Raw genomic sequence first — 21,678 nt, forward strand, 5'->3', positions numbered from 1 at the left:
TAAAACACCAAAAACCACCCCCATCCCCATTCCCCTGAGCAGCTCGTTAGATTTCATCTTGAATTACGCACAAGAAATCAGATTTTTCATAATAGTAGATTGCATTTGCATCACTGCTAGATCATTGTTATTGTGATGGCGGTACTTTATAATGGTGGATATGTGAGAAAGCTTGCCAGTAGCTTCTCGTGGGTCGGTGGTTCTTTCTGGGGTTTTCCTGGGTTCTTCCTCCACCATTAATACTGGCCACCATGTATAGCCTATCGTGTGCTGAAAAATGGCATTATGCCCTACAACAACAACAACAACAACAACAACTTTATAATGCAACTGACCATGTGCACCATCTCAGCAGAAAACTAATTGTGGGCTAAAATGTGTGTGTGTGTGTGTCTTGATCTGGTCCTGTCTGTCCATCCTGAGAAGCATGTTAACTTTATAAATAAATGTAGTCAGTTTAGACATGTCAAATGTAATTTGTTAGGCATGCGTATCTGTACATGTTATTGAGCTTAGGAATTAGATATGTGGACTGAATAAAGGGACACTCACAGCTTTGACTTTCACCTAGTAATGTGTGACTCATAATAACTTAAAGCAGATTTTAAGAACAATATTTAAAAAACCCCAATAAAAACCCAGAAAGACTTATGACTGTTATTCCATGGTTTATATGAGACTGTTATGCATGTTATTCCATAGTTTATATGAGACTGATATGACTGTTATTCCGTGGTTTGTGACTGTTATTCCATGGTTTATATGAGACTGTTATGACTGTTATTCCATGGTTTGTAACTGTTATTCCATGGTTTATGACTGTTATTCCATGGTTTATATGAGACTGTTATGAATGTTATTCCATGGTCTATATGAGACTGTTATGACAGTTATTCCATGGTTTATGACTGTTATTCCATGGTTTATATGAACTTATTTTTGTCCTCATCTTTAAGTCATTTCCATAAGGAAACCACTATATCATTTTGATAGTTCAAATGGACCAATTTCCAGTGTAAAATTATAGAAAGCAATGGGCCATCTGAAAATTAAGGGTCCATACAAAATTTTGATGTACTGAGGATCTTATAGTATTGATTTTGGAGCAAAACAAGTACTACATATTGATTGGTCATATTGGAGGCTGATTAAAAACTGAATAGTTTAACTATAGCTGAACTTTTCTCGCAGATTGATCCTGTTTCATCCCAGGGAGATCATTGTACTTTGATATAATGGAACCCAATTTTTTTTTCTCTTGCTTTTTTGTGTCTTTTATTATGCCCTGTAACCTTAGATGTATGTGTGTATGTACACGATTGATTGGCAGGACACCTCAGTACTGGCTGTATAGTTCCGATTGTATGTATGCGATTGTCTGGCATGACACTACAATACTGGCTGTATAGTTCAGATTGTAAGTTAACATTCTAAAATATCAGGAATGAAAGAACAAAATATAAGGAAACAAACTTGAAATGGTACCAGTATTTTGTTGCCAAGATCACTTTGATCTGAAATTTCTGCCTGATAATTAATATTTACTATGACTACTGGAGACTACGTTAAACTTTGTAGAGGTGAACTATGTAATCATTGGCATAAGAAAAACTAATTTCTGAAGATATATAATTGTAGTAGTGAAAGTTTTATGTATTAAAGGTTGAATTTGACTTCACTCTAATAAGTGTTACTGTATTCTCATAATATAATAAGTACTATCCCATAAAGAGGAGGTTTGAAAATTAAACTGTAGTTTATAAATTACAGTTTTGCCATTACGTCTTGAATCAAGATTTCTTCAACTGTACCATATTGTTGGGTTCAGGTTTTGTAGTTTAGTTTACTATACCACAAGACCAAATTAGCTAATGGCATGGTCCTGTGTTCAGCAAACATTATCTGTAAACAATTACTGATCCACTGTTCATTATAGCTATTGTTTTGTCAGTTACCCTTGAATTTGGCTTTTAGGTGTAGATGTCAGTCATAAGAGTGGTCTTGGGTCAACTTGGGTCTCTTGTTTTAAGTTGTTTTCTTCAGTTCAGGGTATTCATTCCCCTTAATTTACTTTTCATTCAGTTATCTGAGAAGCCTTTAGACATCATTACAGATGAAGATTCAGAATTGGAAAAGGTTCTCGAGCTGAGCCGAAGAGAAGCAGAAGAGAGAAAACAGGTCAGTTTTTATTCATCAATTTGGCTATTGTCATCAGTCATGTTTTGATTATATATGTGTCTGTCTGTGGATTGATTGATGGTTTGATATACGGATAAAAAATATACATGTATGTTTGCTATTTATCAGTTAGAGCTTTTATTACATCAATCATCTCATAAGTTGTGTCTTATAGGCATCCTTGTATTTCTCCAATCTTATGTCTGTACATCAAGTTTCACTATTTCTTAATTTCTTGAGGTTTATATTTATCTCACCTGATCAGTAGTCAGCTGAGCTTGTTGCATGGCCCTTGGTCCATCATTCATCGTGTGCTGTTTGACATCCATTCATCAACAACTGCTTGTTACCATTTGACCGCTTCGTTGACCTAGTAGTTAGAGCATCTGTCTTTGATGTGGGAGGTTGCAGGTTCGAACCCCTGCCAAGTCATACCAAAGACTTATAAAAATGGCACTAACAACTGCCTTGCTAAGCGCTCAGCATTAAGAGGTTAGTGTTAGGACTGGTTGGCTGGCACTCATGATAATGTGACTGGGTGGGACATCATGCTACATGTCTTTGGCAAGATGCCCCAATGCTAGATATCACTAAAAACTGGCATACTGCTGACTTCATAGTGATATGACCGAAAAATTGTTAAAGCTACGTTGAAAATCCAAATCACACCCACCCACTGTTCTGGGGTTGTATTTCTCTTTTGAGTTTGATTAACATAGTTATATCATCATCATTTCCAGTGAGTTAGGTAATCATTGAGACACACATCATTATCTTTTATTATTACTTAATATTTAGGTCTGTGATCTTATTCTTTCATCTTATATGCATTTTACAGAATTTTAACATTACTTTTTTTTCTCAAGTACTTTTTGCGTAGATCTGTTTTAGTAACATTTAGGGTTTATTTTAGTAACATTTGTTTGTGCAGGTCATTTCACATTTTTAAACTGTATAGCCATTACTGTGCTGAGGTGTTACTAAATGATAATACATCCATATAACACTGTGCTGAGGTGTTACTAAATGATGTAAATAACTTATATCATACTTGGATTTTGATTGAACTTGGTAAATAGCTGATATCATACTTGGATTTTGATTGAACTTGATAGATAGTTTATATCATCAGGATCAGTTGTGTATAGTTATAAGCAAGATCCATGCAGATCAATGAAGTGATCCTGCATCTTACTGGCTGAGCATGTGAACACTTTTGGGACCATATTTCAGAACAGAGTTTGGTCATACTTGCCATCTAATCTTGGGCCTCTTGTTTAAATGTCTTCAGTCCAAAGTATTCATTCCCTTTTATCTGTTTTTCATCCAGTTATCTGAAAAGACTTCAGGAATTACAGACGAAGATGATACAGAACTGGAAAACATTCTTGAGTTGAGTCGAAGAGAGGCAGAAGAGAGAAAACAGGTCAGTCGTTATTTATCTATTTGGATCTTGTCAGCAATCGTTTTTTGCTTATAAATAGTCTCTCTGTCTGCTTATCTATCTGTCAGTATTGTGGGATCATTTGATATACAGGTAGAAATATACATGTATATGTGTTAGGATAGTTAGAACTTTTATTATGCTGTTTATATAGATTGTCCTATAAGCACCATTTTTGTAACGACACGTCGTGCATCTTTAAATGAAGTTTTAATATCAGTAAATATCATACCTGTCACTGATTTTGTTGCATTGACTTGTGTTTTTGTGTGTTCTTTACTACTTATTTGTACTAAAAAAACCAAAATGTCGTAGTTTTTTTCATGGCATTCCACAAGTGAATTATAACTACAAGAACATACAGTCTGCATGGGATGTACTAAAATTAAACATTAGGAGACCTTGTGTTGTGATCACGTTATGGCATTAATAACAATAATCACAATAATATTGGAATCCCCATCAACTTGTAAACACTTTTTTGTAAACTATGAATGGACAAATTTTGATAACCCTTAATAATTACATATTCCTACCACAATGTCTCGTTTTTACACAGGAGCACGAGGGGTGGGTGTCTTGTCATGCAAAATGCTAATTTAATTACCGATTAAAAATTATTAGTTATCAAACAATACAAATTTTTATACAGATATGGATTGTGGATAATTTCACTAAAAGAATTATTAATCTCTCACCCTGGTATTTAGAAAAAACCGTCACTTGTAAATATTTTGTCTCTTCATTGTGTATTCCATGAGCTGACTCTGTGTCATCCAGAAAAGAATGACGATTCATAATAGCGCATGGGCCAATGACATATATCGGACTTGGTTGATGTATATGTTCTAAAAAAAATTCTGCAACAGGGAGTTGGTGAAGCTTACATGGATGAGGTATTTCCATTGTGGAAAATCCAAGAACTGTTTGTATCCCAAACTGTCCCACTCTTGGCATTTTAAATAGGGAAACAGAACTAAAATGATTGCCAGCTTAGAACCACTTTCCTCCAGCCCTCCTCATGACTTGGTATCTGGAAGTGTCCAAGAAGGAAGACTCTTGACCCTCTCACCTGCCGTAAGAAGAGAGACAATCACCCCAAGGGAGCCACACCCTTTCCTGTCAAATCTCCGTCTTCCCATTGTTCCTTTACATGCCAGATTGAGAATTTTTGGCAGAAGCTTGGTTGGACTTCCTGGACAATGCATAGGCACTTTCTAAAGTAAGGGAGGGTCATTTATCTATGATTCTCAAAACCTTTACCCTTTCTAAAGAACACTGATTTTGTTACGCGAGTCTGAACCGGTATGCCTGTGGGAAGAGGTGGACTCCATGCTAATGAAAAGTGCAGTAGAAAGGGTGGATTATATAAGTCTGGGAGTTTATTCCCTGATTTTCCTTAGTTTCAAAGATATTGGGAAATTTTTTACTATAGATCTTTACTGTTGCAACAAATTCATTTTGGAAGTGCAGTTCAAGATAAATCTAATGTGGGTTCATCCATCCATCAGATCTTTTTCACCTTAGAGGTGTTTGTTTGATGACCAGTCACCAGGTGCTGGTTCACTGGTTGTCCACTAGTCATGGAGCTTCGTACACCAGTCACTGGTCACTGTAGTTTGATTATGTGTTTGGGACATGGATTTGGTTGATACTACCCTGTTTTTATGTGACCTCCTAAGCCTCCCCACCCCACCTCTGAAACTCTGGTCACTGGGGCAGCACAGGTGGGTATATTGGCTGGGGTCTTGACTCACTTTCTGGTTAAACCTTGGAGCTGAAGGCGTGTTATTGTCTCGCATGCTGATCTCTTTTCAGTGGACTCCTTCAGTCTGTTTATGGAGGAATGATTGATTGCAGGCTGCTTGAGACTATTGAAGATGTCACAACATACTCTCATGCTCAGAATAATCGACAATGTGTGTTCAGTCTACTTAAAGGATAACTAACAGTTTCGTTTCCAGGAACGTCCACTATCTCTGACCTTGATCTAATTTCTCCAGTCCAATCTGCTCAATTATAACACCCTTGTGCAGATGGATACTCACTTGGTCTTGTCATAGCAATAAAAACCATTTCTTTAAGTTCACAGATAATTAAGGGATGTACCTACCTGTTCACAGCTTGTTTCCGGTTTCCATTCCAGTTTTGCACCTGTGATCCTATGGAATAGGGACATTGTGTTCCCCAGCTCATCAGTTTTGAGGGACACAGCTTCAGAGGGACAAATAATTTTGTGAATTAGAAGATTTTGTAAACAAAAAAAACCCCCACTCCTTTGGGGGTACACAGGGGTTGGGATTTGGGGGACATAGAAACTCACAGTTCTGTGCCGAGTATTCTGCACTGACATTCTCACAGTCCTCTGATAATTATTAGTGCAACGACATAATACATACACATGTTGGTTGTTTTAGGGTTTAATGCCATTTTTCAGGGGCCATTGAGTGGTTGAGTGGTCTAAAGCGCTCTCCATTACGGATCACTGCCATCTCACCTCTGTCTGCGTGGGTTTGAGTCTAGGATTCGGCCTATGTGGGTATGTGAGAAAGCTTGCCAGTAGCTTCTCATAGGTCAGTGGTTCTTCCCGTGGTTTTCCCTGGTTCTTCCTCCACCATTAATACCAGCCTCCATGCATAGCCTATTGTGTGGTGAAAAATGGCGTTAAAACCCCACAACAACAACAACATAATGCCGTTTTTCACCACAAGATAGGTTATACATGGCGGCCAGTATAAATGGTGGAGGAAGATTTTAGAAAGACCTCGGAAAGAACTTCTGACCCATGAGAAGCTTGCAAGGTTTCTCATGGACCCACATTGGCTGAGCCTGAGATGCGAACCCATGCAGCACATGGTAAAATTCCCCTTTGGACTTGAGAATCAGCTCATCTGAGTGAATTACTTTTGTGTGTGCTTGTAAGATATGATTATCTTTACTTTTATTTGCTATTTATAGATGAATGATAACTTCAATACAGACAGAGGCGATGATGAAGACTTCAAAAAAGTTGTAGCAACAAGTAAACCGGACAAAGGAAAAAATACCGGAAATGACCACGGTATCAGACACTTGTTTCTTTTGTAACATTTAAAGCATTAATGGAACCCTCGCTGGGGAGCCATGAAGTATGTTTAAATTAGGATAGAAAGCATTACTTTTTCTAAAATATGAACTTGAGTTAGAACTTTACAATAATGTGAAAATTTTTAGGGACTAACTTGTTTTAAACAGATTTGATTGTTTCTTAATCATAGTAAGAAATGGAATAACATAATAAGTACAGATTGGAGATGGAACCCATCACAAACATCCACACTTTTATTTTCATCTGGGGTGCCACATCCAGGATCTGAAACCTTCAAAAGACCCCATCAAATGAATTAAAGAAGCAGTTATTTTTAATCCATAGAGTAAAGTACTTAATTTATTAAATCCTTATCAGACAGTATGTTATTTCTTTTCTCTTACGTATTCAGTTAACCACAAATTGATGGTAGGGTCAGAGGTCAGATGGAAGTCCTAATTTGTACATTTAGGTTTGGATTGAGACCATTATTCCTTGAAAAGTCATTTGTATGCTCTTGTACAAAAATAATTCCTGAACAAACTGGTTTGTATGGCTGTTTGCTCATTATTTATACAGTTGTGCAGCTAAAATCAAAATCTGCAATCAGCAAGCCAGAATAAAATCCTTAGGTGTCAAAATTGACAAAATAGATTATTGAATGTTATGTGTATGCAGTATAATTTTTGTCTTTTCTGCTTTTGCACTGGGGAGACAGGTCACTCACTTCAACAGTAGCAGGATCAACATTGGTTAAGGTTTTGATTTTAAAAAATTCTGCTTGGATGCAAATTCATAACCCATTTTGAGGGATTGCTTTCATTCTTGGACTGTAGAACTTTGATTATGAACTTGCTGAAACTCAGTCTCGTAGTCATTATAAATATTGGTCAAGTTTTGGGTTGAATTTTTTTGTATGGGCACAAGTTTCAAAGCCTCTGAGGATTAGCTTTTAAACTTTGACTGTAGAGTCAGGAGCAGTACTGTTACAACTCGGTATTTGCCAAACCATGTTTTTTTTTCATTCAAAGTCGAGGTCATTTGAAATTTTTGGTTTAGTTCTTACTATGTTTCTGTATGTCCCAATAAAATTGGAAGCACATTTTCTTAAATATCCATTAAACCATTTGTCCATACATTTATTACCATTTGTTTCTGCAACGTTACTTTCGTTTGAAACTATCTGTATTTATAAAACTTTGGATGACTTGCGGCTTTAATTGTATGTAGACTAATGACATTGTCACTAAAATCACAGACCGGGACCAAACTCAATAGATGGCATGCAGTTGGGGTAAAGCAGAGACCTTTTGATGTAGAGGTCAAAAGGTCAAACATCAGGGTCATTGTGACTGAAACTAGATGAATGGTTTCCACACAGTCATACTAATTGTTCATTGAAGATCTTTTTCCACACGCACGCACCCATTGGACTTGGGTATTTAGAATTGGCCTTTGTCATGTCATAAGAGTTGATGAATGGAGTAAACCTTTTTGCCATGATATGAATTCTGTGATGATGCTTAAAAAGTATTGGACTTATTTAAGATCATTGAACAAAATTGTTAGTATGGACATCCACAAAATTGGTACCACTGGAATAAAAGTGATTTTTCAGTTTTTATTCATAGTATAATACCTTGTGCTTTGATTGGCAATTGCACATGCATAGTCATGGCAATTACATACGCATATGCTATAAGATGTGACAGATGCATAGTCTATAAGACGTGGCAATTACATATGCATACGCTATAAGATGTGACAGATGCATACACTATAAGACATGGCAATTACATACCCATACACTATAAGATGTGACAGATGCATACACTATAAGACCTGGCAGTTACACATGCATACACATGGCAGTTACACATGCATTCTGTAAGACATGGTAATAACACATGCATACACTATACAACACGACAATTATACCTGCATACACTACAAGACATATCAGTTACACATGTATACACTATAAGACAGCAATTGCATATGCATACATTAAGAAATGTCAATTTCATATGCTTACACTATAAGACATGGCAATTACACACGCATACACTATATGACATGGCAATTTCACATGAATACACTTTAAGATTTGACAATTACAAATGTATACACTACAAGACATGGCAGTTACATGTGCACACACTGTAAGCCTTCATCTGATGAGTTTATTTACCTTCAGATTCAATAGTTTCTGGCATGACGGAAGAGGAACAGATCAACTTAGCCATTCAGCAGAGTCTAATGGAGCCAGGTTTTGCAAACTTCAATGAATTCTGCGATATCCAACCCTCTAAGAATGGCATAGGACATAGTGATCATGACTCTTACATTGTTGGCAGGAAAACAGAAAAAGTAGGATCCATAAATGGCAAAGAACAATTCCATGAAAGTGGTATCAGTGATGTTAAAAACAGACTTACCAAGCTTACCCCCAAGTCTGTCAAAGATGGTATCTGTCTTGATTATGTCAGTGACGATCATGATAAACTGTTGTACCCAATCTCAAATGCAATTCCTAATGGAAATATGGTAAAAAATGAATCTGTTAAGAGTAATTCTGAAAGGAGCCAAAGTTGTATTGAAAATCAACCTCGTTTAGAAGTGGATAAGGAAGTTACCATTCAGTGTGAACAAGAGAAAGAGAATGGTACACATTCAGTGGAATTTAACTGCAAGTCAGAACAAGTGGATGTGAAGAAAGAGAATGCAACCCAGTCAGTAGAGTTAATGTGCACAGAAGGAAAACTAGATAAAATAGATGGTGGAATTCCAGATATTGATCTCACTTGTCAAGAAGTTGATGGTATGTTCTGCACATGATCCTAATATTGTCTTGTACTCTGTTTGTTCATCCATCCATTGGTCTGTCCCTTCAGCAGACTTGATAACAGTTGTCATCACCTTAACCATGAGCAAGGGGTTCCCACACAGTAAGGAGTTCAAAGGTCAGATGTAGTTATAAATAAATTGTTGAAACACTAAAATTTAATTCCTCAAACCTGACATATATATTCGTTGTAGGATTGTCCTAATGGATTCTGAATTTTTTATTATGATGACTGGGTCCTTGTTTTGGTACAGGGGTTCAGGAGTTGAAAATCCACTTTCCCAGCTCAAAATGGGAACAAAAAATATTGTTGATGGTCAGGTGAATTTTCGAATTACTTGCCTGGTAGTGCTAAAGCAGGGTTGACCAATGTTACCTCTTACTGAAAAGGAAGTTAAGAATATTGCAGACTTTTTTGGAGGTTTGTTTTCCATCGCTTTAATCAAGCTTATACAAGTGCTTGCTGAGTTCTATAGTGCTTGTCAATATGGTCATTTAGGGGCATTTCCACATCTTCAATATTAATTAGTGTTCTAAAATTGAACACTAATATAGTTTAACCAAAGTCTATTCAATCGGATGATCCTTTGCTCTGCACCTTAATTATCATCAGTAAACTTCCAGATGAAAATTTGTATCACTATGGACTTTTACAGAGGTGGCCTGGTATTTAATTATGGCGAGAAAAGAGCCTAATCATCATATTTTAGGGTGGTACTTATCTTTTTCAACATGCATACCTTTTATTGTGACATCATCGCACACAACATTGAATTTAGTTTGTGTTGGATTACACCTTTATGTTGGATTACACCTTTATGTTGGATTACACCTTTTTGCTGGATTACACCTTTATGTTGGATTACACCTTTATGCTGGATTACACCTTTTTGCTGGATTACACCTTCACTGCATCCAAAATGTTCACATACATTAACATTGAATTTATGCCATATGCATTAGTTGGGAGATATAACTAATTACCTTTCAGAGGAATGTGACTATTAGGATCCAAATAAAGTTAATAATCGCGATTTAAAGGTATGTGTAAACAAATTCTAAAAATAACCCCCATTATTGAAATTGAATTGAATGTACGCATGACCTGTATGACTTTTTACTATAATATAATAGAGGAAGATAAGACTGATCTTGATTTGTAATTATAACTGGTCTATCTTTGGTTAGATTAAATTGAAAGTATAGTTTAGTGCAATGAGGCTTTTGTAGAATTTTTTAATCAGAAAATTTAGTCTTTTTTATACAAAATTATATAATTTATACAGGTTTTTTGCCAAAATTTAAAGCAATAATTTTCTTTCAAACTGTCCATGTACCAAATATGCCATTAAGCAGAGTAAAGTTGATATTTTTATTCTGTAAATTGAAATGACTTTCATGTAAATTTACATTATTTTCATTTTGTTATTTTATTAATATTAATTTTAATTTTTTCTTCTCCAGAGATGCATCCTGTGGTTTAGTATGTCAAATTCAGATGCTGATGGAGAGTCAAAATTTAAATATGTTTTGATTTCATAAATGAGAGTCATAAACGAACCTTGAAGAATGTTTTTGTTGTTGTTGTTGTAGGGTTTAATGCTATTTTTCAGCACACGATAGGCTATACTTGGCGGCCAGTATTAATGGTGAAGGAAGAACCCGGGAAAACCCCGTAAAGAACCACCACCCATGAGAAGCTACTGGCATGCTTTCTCACATACCCACATTGGCTGAATCCGAGACTTGAACCCACGCAGACAGAGGTGAGATGGCAGTGATTCGTAACGGAGAGCGCTTTAGACCACTTGGCCACTCGGGGCCCCACTTGAAAAATGTAATTTCATCAGGAAAAAAATCTGGCAAAGACCTTGACATTTTAGTTTCAGAAAGTGGAGAAACCTGGTCTCGCAAAAGGGACAAGACTAAATTCAACAATTGAACCCTTGAACCAATCTCGTTTTTGGTTGTTAACATTGTCAACTTTTATATTTATGGCTTCTAGTTGTGCAAAAATGTTAATCTGGGCAAGTAATTTTGTTTACTACTTTCTGAATCGGAAAGTGGATTTCAAGATATTTGTTAACCCATGGGGTGTTGGTGGTAATAAACTGATGTATGGAAGTAATATAACATTTCTTTTATGGGAGATGTGTACAACAGTACCTTCAATTGGATAGTCAAGTCGCAGAAAGATTGCACTATGTTATTGTAAATCATATATGAACAGAAGTTTTAAGACAGTTATTTTGTTTAAAACTTGCTGTATAAAAGCTGGGATACAGAGTTATCATAATTTTTTATGCACTGTAGGTTTTGGGACACACTAGAATACTTTTGCCCAAATTGATGAAAATGTCAAAAGAATTTTTGCCAAAGAGGGTTTTTCAGTTTTTTTCCCCACAAGTGGAGTCCATTTTGAAAATGCAGCATTGTTTTTCTGAAGATAAATAGAGCTTTTGTTGTATCTGTATTGTGAATGAATGAAAGAGCAATCCATTTATTTAAGTATCTGAAATATCTAAAACACTTAACATCAGATGGTCTCTTCATTCAGAATAGTATCTGTGGTTCATACAATCTTGAAATATTCTTGAATTTTGGATGGTTGCCAGTATTTGCAAAAAATGTTGTATTTTTACCCAAGAAAGGTCCATAATTTTGTTGTAAAACTCCCAAGAATCATGTCAAAATCTCCTGGAATTTATTTTCTGGAATACAAAAATTAAACCTGAACAAAATGTCACATTTAAATAAAGAATTTTTATAATTTGCATTTTAAAATATTTTGTGGGTGTAATGATAGGCTATAAAGAGCAGCCAGTTTATCTGATGGAGGAAGAAGAACCTACCCATGTGAGGCTTTCTCACATGTACATGATGGTTGTGCCCCGAAATTGAACCCATATGGATGTAGGTGATCTGTAAAGATGGGCATCTAAGACCACTTGCCCAATGGGGCCCCTGAACAAATACGTTAAATGGGATTAAAGTTGGGGATGAAATGGCACAAGACTGGTAGCGAACAAAACATGGAGAATACTTTTTCTTAACTTTTAAGTCCTTGAACAGTCTTTGAACTAGGACTCAGATTGATGTATCTCAGTCGCTTTGGTTGTCATTGGTTGTACTTGGTTCACTGTAGCTGAAATTGAGATATATTTGCTATTGTACTTGTAGCAATGAATTTAAACCTTGTTTGTAAATTTCTGTTTAAACATATCTCCTTAGTTTTAAGTGGAATCTTTGACAGATCATTATATCAAAGTGTGTACAGTCAGCTTTATCTTTCATCCTTTCAACTCGGCATAGAATTAACAGGATTGTGATTGAGAAAGGGCATAGGACTTTGGAATTTAATTGTCTTTTAAATTGTCCAAGGCATGGTCTGGATAATTTAAAAAAAAAATGCCACAACCTTTGATTGAAACAAGTGGATAAAACCAGATCATGGGCCATAGTTTGAACATTCCTGTTTTAAACAATAAATGATGTTTGCATACAATTACCATCCCTTGATTCTCCCTTCCTTTGAAACTTGTTTTAAAGGATTTTTAGTCACAAGCATTAGTGGAAAGGCAATATTTAAATAAATACTTGAAAGATATATGTTTTTATCTGCACATTTGTTGATATATTACTATATTATTATTGGCCATATCCATTTGTGGATATTTTATTATATTATTATTGGCCAGGCCGTATCCATTTGTTTTTCAGACTTTATGTTCTAGCATCTGTTCTGAGGTTTGGGATGGTATGAGAGGGGATCAGCAATTAGGAAGTGTGAATATTTGTCATGGTGTCTGTCTCCAGTTTAAAAATATTGTGAAAATTACAGGCTGTTTAATCATTATTAAAACAAATCAACACAAACAAATTCCCAAAATACAATGCATTTTTGGGATAAATCATAATTTAATTAATGACCTTTTTTCTTTTAGTTTATCCACCTGATGATGATGATGAAGAACTTCTTCCTGAAGTCATCAATAATGAGGTAATGATAGTTATGACACAGCCTGATTTAGGGGGCATATCTCATTAGTGAGGTAATGATAGTTATGACACAGCCTGATTTGAGGGCATATCTCATTAGTGAGGTAATGATAGTTATGACACAGCCTGATTTGAGGGCATATCTCATTAGTGAGGTAATGATAGTTATGACACAGCCTGATTTGAGGGCATATCTCATTAGTGAGGTAATGATAGTTATTATATGCTAATTTTTTTCACTGTTAACTTTACATTGTCAGAATCGTTCAGTATTACCCGATACTGAACTCGCGCGACAATACACATATAGCATTCACATGCATAAAGGAACTACTTCCTATTGTAAACAAACAATGGACGCAGACGCCAGCACTTTTGATTTGTACACAAATCATGTACACTCGTGTAGGAGGCTCTTTATGTCGTGGTTGTTTAAATTTGTTTCTGAATGAACTAAAACAGATGTTTCGTGGACTGCCACATACCAGCTGCTTTGGCACATTCCGTGTTGATACAATGTTACGGATTTAGGCTAGCTACATTATATAACAGACAGAAGATAAGGTCCTTAATAACATACAAGTGACAAGTCATATCCTCTCTTCTTTAGCTGGTGATAAGAATGGCAAAATAAAATATACTTACAGTTTTACATCCTGAATTTCCTCAAAATGTATTTTCTTAATTCTGCAAATCTGAATTACATGAGTCATGTCATAGGTTTTCAATCTGGATTACACATTTTGAAATTGTGCTCTAATTTCGATAAGTGCAATTGCATCCTCCTTACTGTGCTCAAAATGAAATAAGCATTAAATTCCATAGTGTTTTTTTGATAATTGCAATTGAAAGACTTCATATTTTTCCCACATTATGATTTCAAACATTCAATGACAGAAAGAGAAACACAGTTGCAGATGTAAACACACTTTTCCCACGCCACTTCAATTTGATATATTTCATGTATAATTTACACAGATGAATCCAGTCCAAAATCACAAACTTATCGAATTGAAACAAAATACAAAAATATATTCATTCCAGATCAAATGTAAAAGTTGTTGCAATGCGCATTCATTCACAATATGATTGAAAATTTCAATTTTAACTCGACCATTTTCTTTTGAAAGTTATGTCGAGTGCGCGACTAAGTTCAAATTTATCTGGGCAGAGTTATGTGTGCATTAATAATGATGTCATTGTGTAATGATAAATCTGCGCTTGTGTATTTAGTTTGGAATATGGCATTCATTCATTTACGTTGTTTCTTGTAGTGTATTTTGTTTTTATAATTAAACCTTAGGTAGAATAAGAAAATGAGCATATAATAAAAAGGTTACTGCATTTGTATGGGAGAATATGAACTCGTTTTGTCAGAAGGATATACTGCACTCCCAAGGTCGTGCAGTATTCCATCCCAAAACTCATTCATATTTTCCCATACAAATGCAGTAACCTGTAACTACAACACATTCTCTTATAAGGGTATTCCTCAACAGAGATTCAATGACCATTACAACATAGCCTCATTGAGGAATACTTCAGAAATGAGGTAATTAGTTACAAATGTCCTGTTGTGGCACATATCTCAGTAATGAGGTAGTTACATTTACAACAGTCCTGTTGTGGCACATATATCAGTAATGAGGTAATTAGTTACAAACGTCCTGTTGTGGCACATATCTCAGTAATGAGGTAATTACAGTTATAAAGGTACTGTTGTGGCACATATCTCAGTAATGAGGTAATTACAGGTATAAAGGTACTGTTGTGGCACATATCTCAGTAATGAGGTAATTACAGTTATGACAGACCTTTTTGGGGCACACATATCAGTAATGAGGTAATTGCAGTTGTGACACGGTCCTGTTGGAACAGACAGGTATCTCAGTAATAAGGTAATTGTAGTTATGACACAGTCCTGTTGGGGCACATATCCCAGGAAGAAGGTATTCACAGTTATGACACAATCATGTTGGGGCATGGCTTAGGGCTGTTCCACTTACACATACATGGTACCCAGGGAAAGCACTTTAAAAAAAATACATGCTGGGTTACTCAGAGTTTATATGAAAATGATAAAAAGTTATAAATTTGTATCTATGGGTGACTACTCCACATTAAAGTGCCTTAAGTTTCATTCTTTTTTAGGAGATGTTGTAGAGTGGCCTTAAGAATTTATTTGATTATGCTTGTGATCTTGATATTATACCCACAGTAGCAGGAAAGTATGAAAAATGATGCATCAGTGAATGTTGTTGGTTACTGTTAAGTCCGATGCAGGGTCTATTCTAGCTGAACATTTGTGAGCAAAATTTCTCATGATTTTGAGAAGGGGATGGCGATTTTCTGAAATTTATGAGGGATTTAAAGAAGAAATATGTCAGAGCTTCATTATATTTTTGTTCATGTGATTTATTTTTTTTAGAAATAAGCTTAAATCCTGAAATTTTGTGTGCTTTAAAATACCTTGCAAGTGTATCTTAACTCCTAATAGAAATTGTAATGCACTTGTCTTAATTTATGGATTGTTATATGAGGGATGTACTCTGCCCTGCAAAATTACATGACTGTTGGGTCTGTTCATCATCCCATTTAGCAAGCATAGTGGTTCCTCTCTTGTAAGGCCACACTTCACATATGAAGCCACTTTCAAAAAGCCACCACTCATAATAGGTCATGTTCAAAAGACTAAATTTTGTATAAGGTCACTTCAGAAATTGGACACTCGTACAAGCTTGATTTCAATAGGCCACCTCGTACAAAGCCACTTTCAGGAGGCCATTTCTTGTACGAGGGGATTTTCAGGAGGTCACCTCTTGTACTGTGTTACTTTGAAAATGCCACCTTGTACTGGACCATTTTCAAAAGACCACTCCTGGTATGAAGCCACATTCAAGAGACCACTCTTTATAACTTGTATGAAAGTAGTATACTTCTACCTTTTGGTACCCCTTATGAGATGCTTCCCATCAGACAAGTCCACTTTGAATTATGATAGGGATCACCTTTGTAAGAGGGTGATCACTGTAATTACATAGACACATGTTTAACTGCTTGTACCACACCCACCCGTCTCTCTCTCTCTCTCTCTCTATATATATATATATATATATATATATATATATATATATATATATATATATATATATATATATATAAATGCATTATCTTTCATTACATATCATTAACTAAATATAGGTCGTTTTGACCTGCTTTTATGTACCAGCAACATAATACAGAGTTAGTAACTTATAATAGTGTAGTTGAACCTGTCTTTCACTATAGTGTAATTTGTCTTGTAGCGTTGTTCATGATTTGAAGGCAGAATGTATTTACCTTGTTGATGCTTGTAGCATATTGTTTTGAACTTGGTTAATTAAATATGTACAAATTTCTTTTTCAGAAAGGTGACCTGCCTTACTCCTACCGACTGATCAGCATTGTTAACCATGTTGGAACATCCTCTGTCATTGGTAAGTGTGTATGTGTGTGTGTAGATAGTGTGTGTACACATGCACACATACACACACACACACACACAGAGTAAAACTTTAATGACTAAAGCATCAGTCATTTGCCTGCTTTGTGTAGTCAATGCACTAAATGTTATCCTGTCTCCAGTATTCAATTTTAGTAAATGCAAAATAGATAAAATGTAACACTGAAATCTTACATGTTCCCTTGGGTTCATAATTTCCAGCTTCAAGTTGATTCAAGTGGCAAATTCTGCAATAAAATGTGCATTTTTATGCAGTCAGTAGATGGGTTGATTCTTCTTGCATGGGGTGTTAGAATGTTCATTAGATGGGTTTATGGGAACAATATTGATGTATAGCTGTTGCAGTAAATGTAATGAGTAAAAGTTAAAATGTACAACTTTTTATACCCATTATCACTATAGTAACATCACGTTTTGACCATATCAGTTAGAACACGTTTTTTATGGCATATCAACGGCATTATATCATCAGTATAGAATGTGTTACAGCAGTTTGTCATATCAAAGCATGTTTGTTTTTTATATATAAAAATTTCATTTAGAACATGTTCCAGCAGTGTCATTATGTCATATCAGTCTAGAATGTGTTACTGCAGTGGTATTATATTGTATCAATGCATGTTATGACCCTGACGTTATGGGATCAGAACATGTTGTGATGGTGACATTAGGCCAGATCAATTAGAACTTGTTGAACAGCGACACAATGTTCTATCAGTTAGAACACGAAATGGATGGCATTATGCTGTGTCAGTTAGAACATGTTATCATTGTGACATAATGCCATTTCAGTAGGAAAACGGTACAGCATTGTTATTATGTTATTTGGATTAGAACATATTAGGACAGAAGGGCTTTGGTGGCTTAGTGGTTAGAGCATCTGTCTTGGATGGGGGAGTTTGCAGGTTCAAACCCCAGCCAAATCATACCAAAGATTTATAAAAATGGTGCTAACAGCTGCCTCGCTAGGCACTTGGCATTATGAGGTCAGTGTTACGACTGGTTGGCCTGGTGTCTGTTTGATTTGACTGGTTGGAACATGATGCTACATGTCTGTGGCATCATGCCCCAGTGCTAGACATCACTATAAACTGCCACACCGCATACGTTGTAGCAATATGACTTGAAAAATGTTAAAGCTACATTAAAAATCAAAATTGCACACACACATACATGAAAGTGGCATTGAGTCCTGTTGAATAGAACATGTTATGCCATGTGAGTAAGAAGATATTTCATCAGTAGCATTGTGTCATATTATTTAGAACATGTTCCAGCAGTGACATGTGAAATCAGTTTAGAATGTGTTACAGTAGTGGCATTATGTCAGATCAGTTCAAAATGTGTCATGACGGGGGCATTATGTCATATCAATAGAACATGTTATGATGGAGGCATTATATCATATCAGTAGAACATGTTATGATGGGGGCGTTGTATCAGTAGAACATGTTATGTTTCTGCACAAAAACTCCATTATGTCAAGACCTGAACTTACAAATGTGAGATACAAAAAACAAAAATTACTTAATATATCAGCAGGCAGATACATAGATATTACATATTTACAAGGAAACAATACACATCAAAAACATTACAAATGAAAACAATGACAGCAGATTAAAAGATAAGACATGCTAAGATACATTTATTTATTTTTAAAACTTTAACCACTGAACATCTAAAACACATCACACAAAGGCATCCATTTAAAATTTTAGATAAGAAATGACGATTTTATTGTTAAAAGCATACACAAGGGCCATATTTATTTAGATGCCAGGAAATATTTGTGCGACAGGTTAAACTTAAAGCTAAAAAAACAATACAATAAGGGATGATAAGATTTCAGGCCATAACTGCATATCTTGTGTTTGGTCGATCATTTTTTAGATTTGTGAAGCATTATTTGTACAAAAGCAATTTTTTTCTTCCATTTTTTAAATGACCTCTATATGGCGGAACATATTGTATAATGATTAAATCGGTCCATTTTTTTTACCGGTTTTGTTTCTGCACAAATACTCCACTATCTACAGTTACCAAACTTTCTGAATTGCTTGCACATTGGTTAGGGAAGAATCTTTTCAATTTCAAGGTCGAATGTAGAGGTCACCTTGTCTTAAGGAAGTATATTGATTTCAGTACAAGAAGTCAAATATGCCATTTTTGACAGTTACCATACTTTCTGGATGGCATACATTTGGGGTTAAAGAAAAGCCATGTTGATTTTAGGATGAAATGGTTAAGGATATTGTGAATAAAAGAAGAAAAATGGTTGTTAAGCAATAACTTCCCTATATCTATGGGTACCAAACTTTGTGGACAGCTAGCAAGTTAAGGTAAGAAAGAAGTTTATCATTTTTTTAGATCAAAAGGTCAGTCAGGGTAACTGACAGAGGTTGTTATATACATTCAGGAGTATTAAACACAAGGTGTGCGTGTAAAAAAAGCTGTTCATGGTACTCTTGGTTTAATACGAATTTGGTCCTGAAATAATTTTGATAATTTGTTTTAAACATGACTAAAAATGTAACTCTTTAGGCTTATATGTAGATAAAATGATTAGATTTTCAGGTTATTCCAGCAGTTTTTAAAATTTTTACGCAGATTCGGACTTGGACATTTTCAGGATGAGAAACCTTATGACATAATTAAGTTAAAACCTTTTCGCATGAATAAATGAATTTATTAAAATTGGTTGGATTTTGACACTTAGTCTGTATGACTGCAGTTGGGGCATACGTGTTTTCTTTTTCCAAGTTTACTGACAGCTGCCTTGCTTGGTGCTCAGTATTAAGCACTTTGTGTTAGGACTGGTCGGCCTGGTGTCAGGATAATATGACTGGTTGGAACATGATGCTACATGTCTGCGGCATGATACCCCAGTGCTAGATGTCGCAATAAGCTGATAAACGGCAGACATCATAGCGAGATGACTGACCAGTTGTTAAAGCTACATTCAAAATCCAAAATCACACACACACACTTTTTCCAATTTAACTTAGAAAATCAATGTAATTTTTGGAATCTTACTGCATAGAAATATGATACAAGAGGTGTAAATTCTGTTCTTATTTTTCAGGGCATTACATTAGTGATGTATATGATATAAAGAAGAGGTCATGGTTTAGTTTTGATGATTCTCATGTTACCCGCACTACTGAGCAGGAGGTCCAAAGTAAACGAGAACGTACAGGATACATTTTCTTTTACATCTGCAAGTAAGTAATTTATTCAAGTCCATGCATCATCAAACTGATGGCAGTACTTAAGGGTAAGTAAAAATGTAACATTGTTTGACAGATAGGAAATGTTTTTGTGGCATTCCGTGTACATGTTTGTTTAGGCCAGTGGAACATTTTTCTGGTTTGCTTGCCATGCATTTGCCAGACACATGTGCTTTTATATAAACATGTTAAATGTTCTGCACAAATCATAAACTGTATTGTCAGATTTATGCAGTCCATAAATGACTTATTTAGCTGAGCAAATTGTTACATGTTTTTTGTCTAATGACTTGTATCCTAATACCAATACAAATGCGACTGTCCATGTCTTTTTTTGGTTTGCATTAAATTGCATAGTATTGTCCTGTCTCCAGGATCCAGGATGCATCGTTGCAGGGTTTGACTTAGCAAAACAATCGTGCTTTCTATTTGCAACTCCTATCATACCATATGACCAACATAATGCAAAGCAATCATGCTTCGTATTTGCAACTCATGCCATCAATTTTTCATCGAATCCCTCCTTCATTTAGAGACATTATGCCACTTTTTTTTATTTTAACTTGGGTGTGGATTGCATGTATAATATTTCCTTTTGAAAAGAGACCCTGCACTCAAATGAGACTTGTCCTTTATCTGCAGTTTTGCATAATTTTTGCCAACAGATCAAGTTCTGCATAGATTGTTATGCTTTTAATTTAAAGTAAACAGCATTTACCGTAATCTTTTGGTGTGCTATGCTTTTGGTGTGCTGACTTATGTCTCTTCTGTTCACAGATGGGTATCTATAGTAAATTCTGCAGTTATTGTCTGTTTTAGTAACTTCTGTCTTGGATTTTTTGACTTGGTGATACTTTGTAATATGAACTATTTTATTTTCCAGAGACATATTTAACGATCTGCAGGAGCACCATAAGCTAACGGTTGCAACAAAAGTCTGCTGAATATACGTCCTGATTTTACGTTTGGAATAGGTTTACATGAAATGTAGATTTTGTTTATATTAGTGAGTAGATCAGATTTTGATGTATGCATTGGTTATGGAATAAATATGTATTTTATCTGAATTTCTTTTTCTTTTTTTGTGTTTTTGAACATACTTTCTAGATCTGAATCATTCTAGTTTTATATTTTAGTAAATGTTGTTTTTTTTTGCATGAAAAAATAGGTCAGTTTTGAACAAATGGAAAGAACTTAAGCAAATGGTTTTGTAGAAATATCCAAACTCTCCCAGCTCTATAATTGTGGGAAGCACTTATGGTAATGTAATAAATGTTACAATTTTACTATCTCTTTACTGATAGGATGAAATAATTTGATGCAGGTGAGTTGTAAATAAATAAATTAAAGAGACCATTGCTGAGTTTGTCAGCAGCTGTGTAATTGTTAAGCAGAGTTAGGGGAGTTTGACAG

General features: G+C 35.3%; 1 protein-coding gene across 3 annotated transcripts in view; it reads left to right on the forward strand.

The window, feature by feature from the left end:
• LOC149790154 (ubiquitin carboxyl-terminal hydrolase 37-like) overlaps positions 1–21,332 on the forward strand; it is a 79,242-nt gene extending 57,910 nt beyond the window's left edge. For 2 of the 3 annotated variants that reach the window (XM_089972143.1, XM_089972144.1), the window contains exons 16-23: positions 2,083–2,178; positions 3,509–3,604; positions 6,581–6,683; positions 8,887–9,510; positions 13,479–13,534; positions 16,940–17,009; positions 20,121–20,259; positions 21,149–21,332. In XM_089972143.1, coding sequence (XP_089828269.1) covers positions 2,083–2,178; positions 3,509–3,604; positions 6,581–6,683; positions 8,887–9,510; positions 13,479–13,534; positions 16,940–17,009; positions 20,121–20,259; positions 21,149–21,209 — 1,245 coding nt within the window. In that variant the 3' untranslated portion in view covers positions 21,210–21,332. The remainder of the gene's footprint in view (positions 1–2,082; positions 2,179–3,508; positions 3,605–6,580; positions 6,684–8,886; positions 9,511–13,478; positions 13,535–16,939; positions 17,010–20,120; positions 20,260–21,148) is intronic. The other variant, XM_089972146.1, reaches the window with a different exon arrangement.
• The last annotated feature ends 346 nt before the right edge of the window (positions 21,333–21,678 follow it).

The sequence above is a fragment of the Sinohyriopsis cumingii genome, chromosome 10 (genome assembly GCF_028554795.1).
Source record: "Sinohyriopsis cumingii isolate HCF-2022 chromosome 10, ASM2855479v2, whole genome shotgun sequence".
NCBI lineage: Eukaryota > Metazoa > Mollusca > Bivalvia > Unionida > Unionidae > Sinohyriopsis > Sinohyriopsis cumingii.